Genomic DNA, 16,282 nt, shown 5'->3' with positions numbered 1-16,282 from the left:
TGCACAGAAGCCCAGTTTGAGGCACATGATTTTCATCCACAGATCAGAGGAGCAAAATCTTCCCCTGCTCCTCCCCCCAAGTAATGCTCAAAAGTAATGCTGGAAACATTACAGTTACTCCACAAAAGTAATAAAATTACTCCTAGTTCTATTACAATCAAAATGTAAAGGAATTACCCACTCGTTCTGCAAAAAAGTAATGAATTACAAGTGATTCGTTACTTCTAATGAATTACTTCCAAGCTCTGGTTGAGAGTAATATTTAATATAAATAGGATAGATCAGGTGCTGGTGGTTTTTCTCCTTCCCCCTCCCCCAGTTTTTAAACTCTTTGCATCAATAGGAACGGAGAAAAGCAGCACTGGAAAAAAAGGCAGCAGCGGATGCCTTGATACGGAATCAGGAAGAAGCTGCTCAGGCAGCAAAGAAGGTGGCCAGTTTTACTGCATCTTCAGAATCTGGTATGCTCCAAGATCAATTCAAGAGAAAACTTCCAGTTGGAGCTTCAGTTTCATCTGCACATATAGACTATGAATATTTTGAAGTGGGTACTGGTCAGGTACGTTTTATGCAAATTAAAATAATCCACATCATTCCTAATGGATGCAACTCCCTCTTTATAGCACACGGTCCTGTCCACATGACCAGGTCATACATTGTGCAAGGAGTGCGACCCTGGCCCAGAGAATAATGGCATATGATACACCTCAGTTGCTGAAGTACAAGAGAATATAGTGTGCATACCACCTGTTCCACAGTAACATTTTTTTAAAATAAAGTATGTTTTGGTTAGGCTTGTTTTGTTTTTCTCAGACGAGACTTCCTGTATCTGTTTTGTGGGATGTACCCATTGATCTAAAGTGGGCTGGCTAACATATGAAGAAGGTATTGGTCATCATTTGATTATACTTTGCTTTCCAGGTGTCTGTGGTATACAGTGCACTCGACTTTGAGCCAGAAAAATTCTTTGCTCTGGGTTCTCCAATTGGTGTATTTCTTACTGTAAGAGGAGTGGAAAAAATCGATGAAAACTACAGGCTCCCCACTTGCAAGGGATTTTTCAACATTTATCATCCGGTTAGTGAGAAGTGCAGATTTTCAGTCACTTTCAGTGAAAGGGCTATAGAGTGACTACCCATTTAACTCCTAATTGCACCTTTTTAAAAGCTCAGGAAAACAATATGCTAGACAGGAACCGATTTCTGGTACACTTTCAGATACTTCTGTAAGAATGTATATCTAGTTAGGAGTATTAAGATGATTACTAAATCCCCTTATGTACAGTGGTCCTGATCTGTCATGCAAATCAGTGGAACAACAGTGCAAACCTATACATGTCTATTCAGAAATAAGTCCCATTTAATTCACTGGGACATACTCACAGGTAAATAGTTATATGATTGCAGCTTTAATTATGTTGCATCTCTGCACTGCATTGTGGTCACACTTTTAGTTGCATTATTAAATTTTATAGAAGTATTTATTTTTAAAATAGGTTTCCTGTCATTTTGTTGTTCTTGGTTAATAATATCTCAGCATATTTTATATTTGCTCTCTGCTTGTTGCTGGGGAATGGGAGTAATTTCTTCCTGCTTTTAAGTTTTTAAATCTATTTGGATAGATGTTAATATTATTCATCTTCCTGTTCTGGTTTGAGTTGGTCCTTGCAAATCTAAATTATGAGCCAGTTTGCTTTAGCAGAAAGATTGTATGTACATACAGAACTTTGTGTGCACCTGTCTCTTTGAGTTCCATGTTGGATGAAATTTTGTGGGTATTTCCTAAACAATGAAAAAAGTGTGGCTTCTTCCTCTCGCTTGTCAGAGCTCTTGTATATGGATCAGAGATTGTGTTCCACAGCACAACTGAATAATGAACACTTAGATTTGATTTTCACCTTTTGGGTTTTTTAATATGCTAATAATTGCTGATAGGTTTTTTGTTTGGAGGTGAGTGTTTTTATGTTTTATGTCAAATTTTGATGACCATTCTTAACAATTTTGTGTGTTTTTAAACTCATTTGTAAGGTGCTTGGACACTGCCCTGTTTTAGGCAACTAACAAGTTGAAATATTAATCAGAAGTGTATATGCACCATAGTGTGCTTGCAGAGCTATGGACAAATCCAGTCTGTGAATTACAATTGTAATTTGAGGAGCATGCCCAGTAATGTTTGAATAGCAGATCCCCGTGCCATATCACAGCCTTTTCGCCTCTAAAACCTGTTTGCAATGTGGCATCAGTAGCTTATGAGAAGCCAAAGTTCACTTTGATGCGTGGAACACATGATTGGATAATGACTGTATTTGATGCCTAAATTTATTATCACTTTCCTTTTTGTTTCCAGCTAGATCCAGTGGCTTATAGGCTAGAACCTATGATTATTCCTGATTTGGACACAAAACCAGTTCTTATTCCACATCACAAAGGCAGAAAAAGACTTCACCTTGGTAAACAAAGTATATTAATATATTTTCTAATATATTACTTGAGTATATAAATAGTATGTAGATCAGAGGTGGGGATCTGGTCAGAGGGCTGAATCCAGAACTGGCCCACCATTTTGACAGGTAAACATGATGTCCTACCTATTAATCATCTGAGCTCAGGTAATTCAAAGTTGAATTCTAGCAGAGGATACAAAGGAAGAATCTCAAGGAAATGCCCCCTTTTACTGTCAAAGAGCAGGCAGCATTTCTCTTATTATAATGCTGTGGGACCACTAGGATTGAAGGGAAGCCACTGATTGCTCTTTGCAGCAGCAAAGGCTTACTGTGATTTTAGTGATGTGAGTGCTTAGATTGGAGGTAACAGACCTCCATGCCTGATGTCAGGTGACTGAGAGGTGGGCATGGTTTGCCCAAAATGACCTTGCAGGCCAAATTCAGAGGCCTATGGGCTAGAAGTTCTCCACTATTGTTGTAGATTATAATACACCAACAGAAGAAAGTCATTTTTAGAGATAGAGTTCATTCTCAGAAATGAAATTCCCTGTGATTTAATTTTACATAATCTCACTGACCCTTCTGAAAGAGAAAATACTTCACAGTGCATTCCCCACCTACTACATTTCTCCCCAAATTATCATTTTTTTCCGTTGGGCCTTGAAGGAAGAATGTATTTTCGGGGTCTTCGCATGTCTTGGTATGGTGGATAAGGAGACATGGTAGTAGTATGCTGTGATGTCTCTTTATGAATGCTGTTTTGCATTATTGTGTTTGTGTAAGATCATAATGTCCTAGCGCTCTTAATGTATTTCATTTATTGGTATCAGCTGCCAAAGTACTAGTTGCATCAAGTTCACTTTAGAACTTTTAAAAAAGCTCATTTCATAGAAGTTATATTCAGTTTTTCCTTCTAAATGTTCTCTAAACAAGTTGGTGCCTCCTGAATAATGCTTATGCCTTATAATTCATCATTTTTGTAGTGTTCCTAATTGTTGGAGAATGGTTCTGTTTTCAGAATTGAAAGATTCTCTTTCTCGGATGGGATCAGACCTGAAGCAGGGTTTTATTAGCTCGTTGAAAAGTGCTTGGCAAACCCTTAATGAATTTGCACGTGCTCATACTTCCTCCATTCAACTCCAGGCAGAATTGGAGAAAGTGGCTCATCAGATTAAAGAGGAAGAAGAAAAAGATGAGGTAGAAGGTTAGTTTGTGCATGACTGTTATTTTTCAGTAATTGCTATCAGATTTAAGTGATTGGAACATGTCCCAGGTTTATCATTCTTTTCATTAAGAAGTTAAGTTTGACCCCTTTAGGCTTACTTTAGATTCTTACCTGTCACTTCTGACTCTGAATATCAAACCCTGTAGCCTCTGAACAATTCTGCCAACACATCATCTTATAATATTTAATTTATTTTAACTTTGAACATTTTGTCTGAAGGATAGTTCTGTCTCACATTTCTTGCTGCAACCCTTTCAAACTTTTGTTGGCCAAATTAAAAGCATAACTTTGCTAGCTCCACACGTTTCATATACTGACCATATACATATGGGGTATCTCCCTTGAAATGAATGGCCATTGTAATACCCTCTTCAGGTAATATTCTTTTGGGTGACGAGTAGTTTGTCTGTGGTGAATATCGTTTTTGTTGCGTTTGTCAAAGCCCCAAGATATCAAAACATGTGCTATTATAATCAGATGGAATTAATGTACTTGCATTGGCAAGTACTGAAGACCTAAATTACACAAGCTTGATTGCAGCTTTTCCTTTTAGCTTTGACTTTTAGGTTTGAACAACAGACCCCAGTGTACATTATCACAAAGTTCTTTTGAACCATTTCAAGTGTAGTTTGCCAAGTAGCATGAAGAACTTATGAGACACATAAGTCCAGAGGCTCCTTTGGGTATCTGGATCAAGTTGCGCAATTTAATTTGGATTTGGGAGTGTGTGGTTTTTTGCTTTGCTTTTGCTTGTGGGGGCGATCCTGACTACTTTTTCATTAGTGAACTAATATGATGACATCCACATAAATATTGACTGATGTTTTTGTTCTTAACTATTTGCAAACTTTGGCATACCATGGCCAATACTTCAAGCTTTTACCACTGTGTTCATTTAGGAGGAACCCACAGCTGTAATAATTCAGACCATGTTCCAACAGGTTTATTTATTTATTTATTATATTTATTAGTCACTTTTTTTCCAAAATGAAACTCAAAGCGACTTACAAAAAACAAAAGAAATACCTCAAAAACATATACAGAATAAAGATAACAGTACAAATGCATACCAAGCAAAACTCAATACAATAAATAGAACAAAACGATAAAAATCGCAGCACACAATACAACTCAAATATAGATTTTCTGCTACCCCCCTCCTGTCCCCAAAATGCAGAACCTACTAGTTCAACCATCATAGCCAAGAACCCCCCCCCCAGGCTTAGGCTACAGGGAGCCCCACTTCAGGTATGTTTGGTGGCAGAAGCCACCTTGGAAACAAACAAACAGGGTGTTGCCAAGTTGGAGATGGAGGCAGGGCGTCTCCACGGATGTAGGAAGGCCATGGGGCAACCCAGTGGGGGCCCCCACCTGTGTGGGTCCAGAGGTGCGGCTTCAGGTGGGAGCTCTTAATATAGATCTTGCAGCTGGCATAGGAGCAGGCATAGATGGCCGTCCATTTGGGAGGCCAGAAGTGGCGTCCCCGCTTGGGCTCGGTTTCCAACAGCTCCAGCGAGGAGGAGGGCAGGGTGAGCAGGCCCCCCGGGGCAGAGGCCTGGGAGAGGAGGCTCTCCTCGAAGAAGCCGGAGGTACTTGGGTGTGGATGGAATTGATACTGGAGCAGGTGGGCGAAGGCAGGGTGGTAAGGCAGCAGTGGCTGCAGGGCTGCTCCCGGTTCTCAGAGGTCGCCAGGAGGTTGTCGGGCTGAGCGGTGGCATCTCCGCGCCGGGAGTCTGCAGGGAGCCAGAGGCCAGCATGCAGAGCATGGGGCTGCCCTTCTGTTTGATCCCAGGACAGGGCTGCAATGCCAGGCCCATCAGGGGCCCATAGTCCACCTCTGTAGTCCATCTCCATCTCCAGCTTGATGCTCTCCGCCGCAGCTTGTTGCATTCTTTGCCTTTGTGCGTCAGTTGAAAACCCTTTAGTACATTTAGTTTGAAACAAAGAAGCTGTAATGAAGAGAGCAGAAAGGGAGAACTAAGAATTGATCAAAGGTTTAATTTATTTTGTAATTCTCATGCTCTCTTTCTTTCTGTTGTAGCAGAAAAGATAGCTGAAAGTCCAGATCTTTCGAAAGATGAAGACATGACTATAAAAGTTGGTTTGCTAAATGGAGGACGCCGCATTGATTATGTACTGCAAGAAAAACCCATAGAAAGTTTCAATGAATATTTGTTTGCCCTACAGAGTCATTTGTGCTACTGGTAATAATTTTTTATCCTAATATGATGCATATCTATGCAACTTCAGGTTCTTCTTTGTATTTATTTTAGCTGTTTCTGTGCTGGCTTTTTGGATTTGTATGCAGTAGCATTGCTGTAGCTTACCCAGACAGGGTGGGGATGAAATTGGGACCTTGCAGTTGCATCAGAGGGAGTGCTGAATCGGCAGTGGCACTCCCGCTGATGCAGCTGCATGACTTTGATTCTGTTCCCTTCCAGCCTCTGCTCTGTCCAGGTAAACAGCAGCAATGAAGATGTCAGGTGGGCAGCTGTGCTCCAATCACATGGGCTGCTACTGGTTGTATTCCACCCCTGCCCCTCTGCATTATGCCTTCCACACTGAAGAACAGAACATTACAGTAAATATATATATATCAGCACACAACACAGTTTGCTGAAGATAAAAACCCATATATCAAATTGCACCTTCTTTTGTTCATAAGAAAGTCGGTTTTGTATCAGATACTTTTTTAACTGTAACTTTTTAGCTTGGCTTCGGTTTCTCAGGAATGGAATAAATTTGCTTACAGCACACTCTTCTGGTTTGTTGTGCATGGCAGAAAATAGATCAGTCATTGTAGTAATGTGGTTTCATCAGTAAACCTGCTTAGGAACATGCCACACCAGCTTGAAGCCAAGGGATGCTGTCCCTGTATCAGTGCTGTGATGGCAATCACAAAACAAAATGTGAAATGCTGCACTCCAGGCAGACCACTGGAGGGTGCAAATGCTGTGCAGCACAGCCTTCTGCAGGAACCCCACAAGCCTGGAGCTGTCTACAGCGGTGTGGTTTGATGGAGAAAATGAGGACTTGGAGTTAGGCCTGAGACTGTGTTAACGTTTTATTGAAAGCCTTGGGTACAAGAGAAATATACCTGATGTATACCAGTAAAAAGTGCTTTCTCAGAGGCAAAAAAATAGTTGTTTTTAACAGTGTGGTTATAGATAATGAGGGGTGTGTGGGCATTTTAAGTGTGTATTTATTTCTCCAGTGAGCATTAGGACACCCCCAAGTGGGTATTGTCTTCCTCTCCTGTTGCTTGAGGTAGGAAAGAGTTAATACTCCAAAGGACTCTCTGTTGTCAAGCTTGTTCTCTCTCTCTCTCTCTCTCTCTCTCTCTCTCTCTCTCTCTGTCTGTCTGTCTGTGTGTGCGTGTTTCCTGTGGGACTAATGCTAGAATCTGTTTTGCTTGGTCTATGCTGAGAAGATGATTGTATGTTATTCTCCATAAGGTGGTGGTCTTGAGCTTTTTTAAATCATTTGGTCAATAAATTTAAAAGATTAGTAGGCTTCCTAAAAGTCCTTTTAAATCTCAATAACAAGATGGGGCTAAATGATTGCTTGCTTGTTGAGCTCCATTTGTTATCCTTGAGGGAGAAGACAAATAGAACCCTTTTCTATGGATGTAATATTTACAATTGTTTTCTGCAATCGGCAGTGTAAGGTTGCGCAAGTGCAAGGGTTCATGTAGCAGACTGTCACTTTTTCTGACCTCCATCCCTCCTCCCAATTTTTTTCCTTTTTATATAGTGTCTATTCAGCAGGAACTGTGTTTTCCCCCTCAATCTTTGTACAACTCGTAGAAAACTTTATAAATAACAATAACAATGATGATTAAATTAGACATCTATGGAGAAAGAATCTAGCATTAAATGCACTGCGTGAATGATTGATGTTGTGCATGTTTGGGGATGGTCTTGTTCAAGGTTAACTTGGACAAATTTTATTTGACATTGTTTTTAAAAGTTACTAAAAACTTTCAATCACATTTTGGATTGTGTAGAGCAGGTAGATTGATTTAAATCAAGGCTATTTAGATCATGATTTGAATCATATTCTAAATAAGCAAGAAAAAGACCAGTTTAAATAAATTTCCCATTGATAATTTCATAAACAGTGGTTCAGATCAGATTACTAAACTATGTTAACTTACAACTAAAGTATTATTTACATGACTTTGATCTTAGCAGCAGGCTTTGCACCTGCTTTTTTGACTTTATTTATTTATTATTATGTATTTATTAAATTTATATCCCGCCCTTCCTCCCAGAATGTATACATTTTGCATTCTTTCCTTGTTTACTGAGAGAAGGAGTGTCTGTCTTACAGCTAGCTCTCCTGGTAATGTTTGAGGTTAACAGTGAAGTCAGTAGTGGACAGTGCTGCTGCCCCACCACGCCTTACTTGACCTCCCAACAGCTAGGTTGCTGCGGCTTACTAGGAAGGAGAGGGGCAAGAAGGCAGGGAGGTCAGTGTTGTTCAAACCCACTGGCAGGAGGACTAGATTGACTCCATTGATGCATTTTTACTATGCTGACCTCCTTGACACCTTGTTCCTTTCCCTCTCCTTCCCTGTAAGTACCAGTGACTCAGCTGTTGGGAGTTCAGGTGAGTGCCCCACCCTCACACGCAAAAATACAAACAAAAATGAAATGCTCATGACTGATAGGTAGGATGGCCAGGTTGAAAAGAAGACAGGGATTCTACACCTTAATAAGAATACAGAAGAAGGACTTTTGGCAGATGTAGATTGAAGCAAAGATAGAGCAAAGCAAAGTTTGATAGTTAATGGGTAGGCTAGAGCAGTTGATTTTCAGCAGGTAAAAATGAAATGCCTATATTTGGAAGGTAGAATGTAAATATTGATATGTGAGAAATGATCAAATTGGTTCTTCTTTAACATGGTGTTTCTAGTAGAGATGTTAATGAAGTTTAGTGATTAACTATAAGGCTAACATGTTTATATTCAGATTATTTAATATTAACTTTGTTGTTATTTAAGAGAAACTTAATATTTACATTGTTTAAAAACACTTTAAATCAATTTATATCCACCCTGGTGTACAATGATTTATTGTGGGGCATGTGGATGTTTGTGTATTGTAGAAGGAGGCTGAAGTACATGGTCTTTGATTTCTTGATATTCAGCTTTATTACATTTTGGTGAACAGTGATGTTGAAATGGCTAGCAATAAAGTTCAGTGGTAGAGTGACTATTTTAGTTATTTGTTTAACAAAATTTATATACCGCTTGATTGTTTTAGAGGTGTTTTTTTTTTAACAAAGTCAAGTACTAGGTCAGAACAGAAGTTAAATAAGATGAGGTGCTGCCTATAAGACTTCTTGCATACTAGAATAAATCATAATAATTTGTTAATATTTTCATTTATACTCTAGTTCTCTTCTTAGAATTCAAAGGAACTCAATGTGAGCTGCATTCGTAATTCAATAAAATAACACAATAATCTTTGATTTACTTTGCTTTTAATGATGGCATTAATAGCCAGAACCTGGAATGAAAATAAATCCATAAAAGCTCATCTGAACAAAAATGTTTTAGTTTATAGAGGATGAAAAAGACCACAGTTCTACCCATAGAATACAGTGAATATGCCCAAGTAGTCTATATTTTTATTACGCTTGTAACAGTAAAGCTGGTATGATGTCATGGAATGTAAAGTTAACACACAAGCTATTGAGGAAATGAAGCTGTCAGCATCAGAATGTTTTAGGTGTGTGGGAGGAATGGTTTTGAAAAGTAATAAAAAGAACAGATTACAGTACCATGGTGGCAAACTTTCAATCAGCAAGATTACATAGTTGGGCATTTGCTGCACTTGGAGAAAGGAATGCTGAATAGAATAAGGCCGTTTAAAGTAAGCAGTTCTTTGGCAAATCAGCAAATATTTTTATCTTCAGGGAATCGGAAGACACTGCTTTGCTTCTCCTAAAAGAAATATATAGGACTATGAATGTTTATCCTGAACAGCCACAACATTGATGTAAGGATACCCATCATTCAGAATTTGTAAGTAATATATAAATGCAGTACAAGTTGCCTCTTCTTGAGAGTGCAGAACTTCTTTTGTAAGATAGGAAAGTCATAGAACTCCTCTCACTTTGTGAAATAGAAGTTTTAAATAAATCAGTGTTTCTCTTAGTGAAGAGTTGCCAGCATGCTTCAAACGCAGGACCTATTATAAACTTTTTATTTAAAAACTATTTCCTGCATATGCATGAGGTGATTTTACAGTGTTACCTTCTTTTGTGACCTAAACTGGAAGTATATGTTACTTTGATCATCCAACACTGTAAAAAGAACTTACATAAATGGTTTTTGGGATGTTCTATTATCCAAAGCCAAATTCCAATGTATCTCGGGGTAGTGAGATATTGTAAAACAAATCTGCGTGTGTGGGGGATCAGAAGGACACTAAAGGCTACTTTCCTATATCAGGTTTTGTTTGAGAACACCTATGGCACATTTTTTACTTCCACACATTACATTGACTGGAATAAATGGCACCCCAATGGCAAAAATCAAAACATTTATTGGGATGCTTTGTGGAATGATTATTGGGTGCTTTTTCTGTGGTGCTTATCTTTTAGTGACGTGCAAATGCATTTGTGTTCATACATGTGCTAGCAAAGCTTCCCTTCTCTTTTTTAAAAAGAATTATTCTACCTGCCCTCAGGGGAGGGAGGGAAATACAACATAAAATAAATCCTAAATGTATACATATCCTTTCAGGATTAAATTCTGAAACACTGAACATCATTTTAATTTTTATTCAGTGGATTATCAAATATGTCAGCTCATTTAACTCCAGTCTGTTATGTTCACTTATCATGGTAGCATTGTTTAGCAAGAAATGTGTACTGCAAAACATTCAGTTAAATGTGCATTTGTGTGTAGACTTAATGGATTTGAATTGTACTAGGTATTTGTTGTATGCTTCTTAATTGGGTGGCCCTGCCAGTTTCCCTAAACTCACTATGGGACCAGTGTATAAAATATTAAGCATCATTTACTTAATAGCTTAATAATTTATTTTATGAATCACCTGTTGCAGTTATAGTAAACAAACAAAACACAGCTCTAGAAATTACTCTAATTACTCCCAGGACTCAATGATATATACAGTTTGGCTCACACCATGTTGCTTCATGACATATTCATGTTGTGCTTGTTAAGTGAAGCTGCATTTAAAATATGCAGATAAATGCCTCTAATCTTATGCACTACATGGTTTCTAACTTAAATATAAACTCCCCCAAGGAGCTCTCTGTATAAATAAGAATTGGGGTGGTGGTGGCCTGTACTAGCATATTTAAGAGAGCTTGTAGCTAAAATAGATGACAAAAAGAGGTGAGCATACCAGCTGTCTGCAGTCTTTACACTGCTTCAGTCATAATAGCACATTGTCCTTAAAATCATTTTACTGGCTACTCCCTCAAAAGAGCGTAATTTGACTACTTTGTTTTTCTTATTACAATACTGCAGCAAAATGAAACATACACTGAGGCATGATCCAGTCTGGGTGGGCACAAAGAATTCTCAAGGACTCACTATAGCCCTGTTTTCCACTAGCGATATAGTTGGCCATTAGAAGCACACTGGGTGGCTTGAGCACACTTCCCATCTCCTCATCAAGCCTTCCCTCTTGCCTCAATGCGTGTTAGTTTGATAGTCACAGCCCCTGACACAAACTGCTATACCTTATACCTCATTTTTTTCCCCCATTCCCCCCCAGCATTTCTGATCGTTCTTCTGGCTTGCCAACAACCTTTTGAAGAGGCATCACCAATTCCATAGTCACAGATGGCAGAAGTGGTTTCAATCTACAACCTTCAAATTCTGTACTCCTTTTTATTTTAAATTAACTGGGGTGGAGGAAAAGAAAATCAAGCCTGCACTTCAGAGTACACATACCTTTTTACCAGCCGTGAATCATTTCTGGAGTAGTTGCCAAACATAAATGACCCTTCAAGAAATGTGTGGCATGCAAATTAAATCTTTCTAATCTGTCTTGGTCAATAGATTTATCAAATTCGTGTTTTCTACAAGGGCTGTTTTTTTAAACAAAAACAACATTGTTGGTAAACAGCAATAACAACTTTTCATTTAATAAAACAACCATTTCTCCCATTTCTTTAAGAAATGTGAACTTAACTTCAGACTACTTTACTGCAAATCTACATAAAACCATTTGTATTTGCTGAAATAGAGCAATTTCTTACACCTGGTAAGCCTACTATTAAGATTTTATAACAAAAAGTCTCCTGAGCCTCTTGGGAGTTTTTTTTTTTTAAGCTTGTGATATGAACTTTAACTCTCTATATTGTAGAAAGCTGCTCCAAACTGGTTCATCACTTGTACATCTTGCTCTGTGTGTTAGTCTACAGAGGGAGGGAGTAGAAAAGGATGAGCCAAATAAAATAATCTGTTGGACACTGGCAATCAGGCTGTGGCTTGAAGACTGGATTTGCAGAAATCAAATATGTTTATGGCCCTGCAACAGAAGATGAGTGTTTTGAGGGTTAGATTCAGAGGGTGTCTTGGCCTTTTCAAAAACACTCCCGCTTTGACCTAGTGAAACATGTGATGGTTAAATGGAGAAGCTTCTAAACACTGGACTTCTGTTGCTTCTTTGCTGCTGCTTCTCTTTTTTTCTGCATAGTTCAATTGTTCACTAAAATGAAATTGTGACAGTTTATATTTGCTGGTCTTCTACATAGTGGATTGTCATGGATAAATAGCTTTTTTGAAGAAAAAGTATGGGTTTTTGATGGTGTATCCACATACTTTTTTATATAAACTTCGTTGCAGCATTGGTCTTGAAGAATGAGGTACAAAATAGACAAGGTGGTGCTGTAACTGTTTGGATCAGCTTCTGCCTACTGTAAAGTCTCTGCAGTTTAAAAACTTGCATATTGTTAGATTAAGAGAACTTGTTTCATTGCAGTATATTAACCTTTAGCTATTTTATAACTCTTTATAAATATAATATTGTGACTAATATTAAAAGATACAGTGATACCAGCAAATGTTTATGCTTTTCCCCTGCTGTGATTGTTCCTGTATCTGAGAAAGCAACAGGATGTTTTCTGTGTTTTTTCCCCCTCGTCCTGAATATTTGGTGCTCCATTCATCACAATGAAATTTTCCTTCAGTCATTTGTTAAACCAGAACAAATTTCTATGAGAGGAATGCAGGATGAAGCACCTTCTTGTCAGATAGCATAACAAGTGGAAAAGCCCTTCAATAAATCCTGGATTAAAGTTGTCTCTGAACAGGTTTCAGAACTGTACATTTGGTATTCAGAATGTGTTCTCAGTCGTCCTGGATAAAATACCAAAGAATGAAAGATGAACAAAGGTTTTCAAGAAAAGACAACAGTATTGAGTGTGTGGAGTATACTGAAGTGAAATTTGTAAAGGCAGACAAAATAAATGTAATGTTAGCAAATATGAAAAAGACAAGGGTGTAACAGTTTTTTCTTTAAGGTAAAAGTTTGTTAGGAATTTCATTTGCCTTTCACTTGCTCAGTATTCTTTAGTGCTCTGACAAGAAATAGCTGCTGAAACCTGATTAAACTTTTAATTGGTTGCATAGAACATAGACATAGTGCTTGGTTTGAATATTTTAAATTCACTAAGAATTTTTTTCTGGCAGGCATACATCTTTCTTTACTTCATTTGAATTGATGGAGAAGTAATCTAGATCTTTTTTATGATTTTGGATTTTGATTGGGGTGCTAAGGTTGCAGTTACTATTTTAACACATAGGGTTGTATTCAATGTAGTATTAAGGTAAATGTTTCCTTCCCCCATTAACCCCCTAAATCTGTTCTGGGTTTCCCCCCAACCCTCCGGAGCAGATTTGGGGATGGTGTAGGGTGCACATGATGGTTCTTGCACTCAAACAGTTATTTAGTTGAATACCGCCATAGTGCAAATATTGCCTGTTGAACTTCAGAACTGGCAACTTAATGTTTCTAGAATCATTAAGGCTGCAATCCAGTACATGTTTACTCAGAAGTAAGCTCCACTGGATTCAATGGGACTTTTCCCAAGTAAGTGTGCATTGCATTGCAGCTTAAATCTGTCCTTTGTGTAAATTCAGTCAGCTTTTTTCTGTTCCTGCCTTTTTATCCTGTGGGCAACATTCAGTAGCTGGATTCTGTCCCATTGTAAAACTGTTTGAGGTTCTACTGATGTGACTGTGTATGAAGTAGACATAATGGTGGATTTCCATGCAAACAATATGGAATAATAACCCCAGTCCCATGTTGGGGTAGCAATTTGGGGTAATCTTCCAATTCCACTAGAGGAGAGAAAGCACATGCATGCAAGAGCGGCTGTATTCACCACCTAAGGAAATGCAGCTGAGTGCTGCAGCTGTAAGCATCTCCCTCCCACTTCTCAACTTGATGATAAATGAGACTGATAGCAGTGAGGCTGTAATGGATTTGTGTTGTCATGTGTGAGCTCTCCTTCCCCCTCTACTGGCAGAAAAGAGGGAAGGGGCAGATACTGGGTGAGAGCAAAGAGAAGGAGTAGGCAAGGGCAGCCAACCTAGACCTAGCATCAGCACTTGGCACCCTTGGGCAGTTGTTGGGACACAGTGACACCTACTATGGACCCCTTAACTGCAGCCTACCTGGTGGCAGCAGCAATGGGCAGCCATTCTGATTTCCCACAAGGCCTTGGATCAGCACGATTTGGAAAGCATTGTGGGAAATTAAAACAGCCACTTGCTACTACCACTGCTAAACAAGCCTGCAGCCAGAGGTTCCTCAGAGGGCACTTTGCCAAGGGCCCCCTCAAATCTGGATCTCCCAGACCTTGTTACTATATTTTATTTCATTTTTATCATTTCTGGTACTCTACTTCAGTTAATACTAAATGATTGATGGTCATTTCTTTTGGGTTTAGAACTTGATTTTAGGTTCCAGTTCTCCCATCACTGCAATAAGCAAAACACTATTCACAGAAGGCAATATAGAAGATGCGTTTGGATCCTAATGAACAAAAACAACTAAGACCTGACTTTGTTCCTATCATGTTTATGACTTTTTTTGTTGTTCCTAACAGCGAAATGATTTCTATCTCAGGGAAGTTTCCTGTCGCTGAAGCTACTGAATGTTTTAATGTATATTTCAGTAGTTTGTGATAAAATTGCCTCTTGTAAAATGATGAAATTTTAATTTTGAGATGAACAATTCACATTTTTTTCAGTTTAGTTTTGTTTAGTTTTTGCTCTGTCTTGTGACTATATGATGTAAGTCAATGTGATTATGAAGTGGCTGTACATAACAAGTCCATGGAGACCAGAGTCTATAAAAACAGATGTGGAAGACGTCATCAAAGGTGCTTTCTTATTTATTTATTTATTTATTATTTGATTTATATTCCACCCTTCCTCCCAGCAGGAGCCCAGGGTAGCAAACAAAAGCTCTAAAAACACTTTAAAACATCATAAGAACAGACTTTAAAAACATTTTTTTAAAAAGCTTTGAAGAGATCTTTAAAAAAAAGGTTTAAAAACATATTAAAAAGCAATTCCAACACAGAAGCAGACTTATGGCCTCTCCTGAAGCCATATACTTCATCCAAATTGGAGAGGTGACTTCTACCGCTAAAGGGGTATATTGTGAGATTATTTATGGCAGGGGTGGGGAAACTTCATCTCATGGTCCAAACTTGGCCTGCCAGGCTTCTCCATTTGTCCTATGAGCCCATTTTGGGGAAGCCATGACCATCCACCTTATACCTGAAGTCATACATGTGGGGTGGGGCTTCAAAGAAAAATAGGGAGATTTTTTCTTTGCTGGAGTAAGACATGCTTCCAACCACCCACCAGCTGATGAGCTGTAGGAGCATGCCTTGCTCAACGAGGGAGAACGGAGGCTGCTTCCCTCTCCCAGTGCTACTCTTTGAGGCCTTCCTGCGCTTCTCCATTCCTCCTTCCCCACCAGGGAAGCTTGAGAACACCATGCAAGGGATTTTGACAGGTAGGTGGGACAAACAGTTGGTCAGTCATGTGGTACCATAACTACGCCATGTGATTGTCAGGTGCCCTGCCCACCTATCAGAGTTGGCCTACAGGATGGGGCCAGATAAAGAACTGTCCCCTGGAGCCATAATGATTCCCCACCTCTGATTTATGGTATCATGTTGAATAATGTTTTTAGAGATGCTGCAAACCAATTACTCATTATCTTTTGCATAGCTTACATTTGTTGAAACGGTATTGAAATATGTGTGTATGGGGTATGGATGACCACACATGATATTGCATCATTTGTCAATTTTCTACAATAAATGATTATTATTATTTATTACATTTGTATACCGCCCCATAGCTGCAGCTCTTTGGGCGGTTCCGAAGCTCTCTGGGTGTCCCATTCCCTATATATTTACTTCCTCAGCAGGTTTGGGCTCCTGCTGAGAGGAAGGGTGGGATACAAATTAATTAATTAAATAAATAAATTTCCAAATATGATTTTATGTTTCAAAAATCTTTTTTAAAAAAACTGGCATCAAGATTTGAATATTGAACAAGGTGGCATGCACCTTCATTAAGACGGTTGGTGAAGCTGTTTCTG

General features: G+C 38.7%; 1 protein-coding gene across 5 annotated transcripts in view; it reads left to right on the top strand.

The window, feature by feature from the left end:
- The window catches only part of SEC23IP (SEC23 interacting protein), a 54,337-nt gene extending 39,286 nt beyond the window's left edge, over window positions 1-15,051 (top strand). Inside the window, exons 13-20 of one of the 5 annotated variants that reach the window (XR_009764004.1) lie at window positions 344-559; window positions 922-1,077; window positions 2,347-2,449; window positions 3,462-3,647; window positions 5,710-5,872; window positions 9,591-9,699; window positions 11,426-11,917; window positions 14,610-15,051. Coding sequence is in view for 4 of the 5 variants with exons in the window: in XM_061635827.1 (XP_061491811.1) it covers window positions 344-559; window positions 922-1,077; window positions 2,347-2,449; window positions 3,462-3,647; window positions 5,710-5,872; window positions 9,591-9,672 (906 nt within the window). In the remaining variant the exon portion in view is untranslated. Of the gene's footprint in view, window positions 1-343; window positions 560-921; window positions 1,078-2,346; window positions 2,450-3,461; window positions 3,648-5,709; window positions 5,873-9,590; window positions 9,700-11,425; window positions 13,155-14,609 lie in introns of those variants that run through there. The other 4 variants (XM_061635828.1, XM_061635827.1, XM_061635826.1 and 1 more) reach the window with 4 other exon arrangements.
- The last annotated feature ends 1,231 nt before the right edge of the window (window positions 15,052-16,282 follow it).

This window comes from Rhineura floridana, chromosome 7, assembly GCF_030035675.1.
Source record: "Rhineura floridana isolate rRhiFlo1 chromosome 7, rRhiFlo1.hap2, whole genome shotgun sequence".
NCBI classification, from domain to species: domain Eukaryota; kingdom Metazoa; phylum Chordata; class Lepidosauria; order Squamata; family Rhineuridae; genus Rhineura; species Rhineura floridana.
The sequence above is the reverse complement of the archived record's forward strand: the minus strand, read 5'-3'. Positions and strand labels throughout refer to the sequence as shown.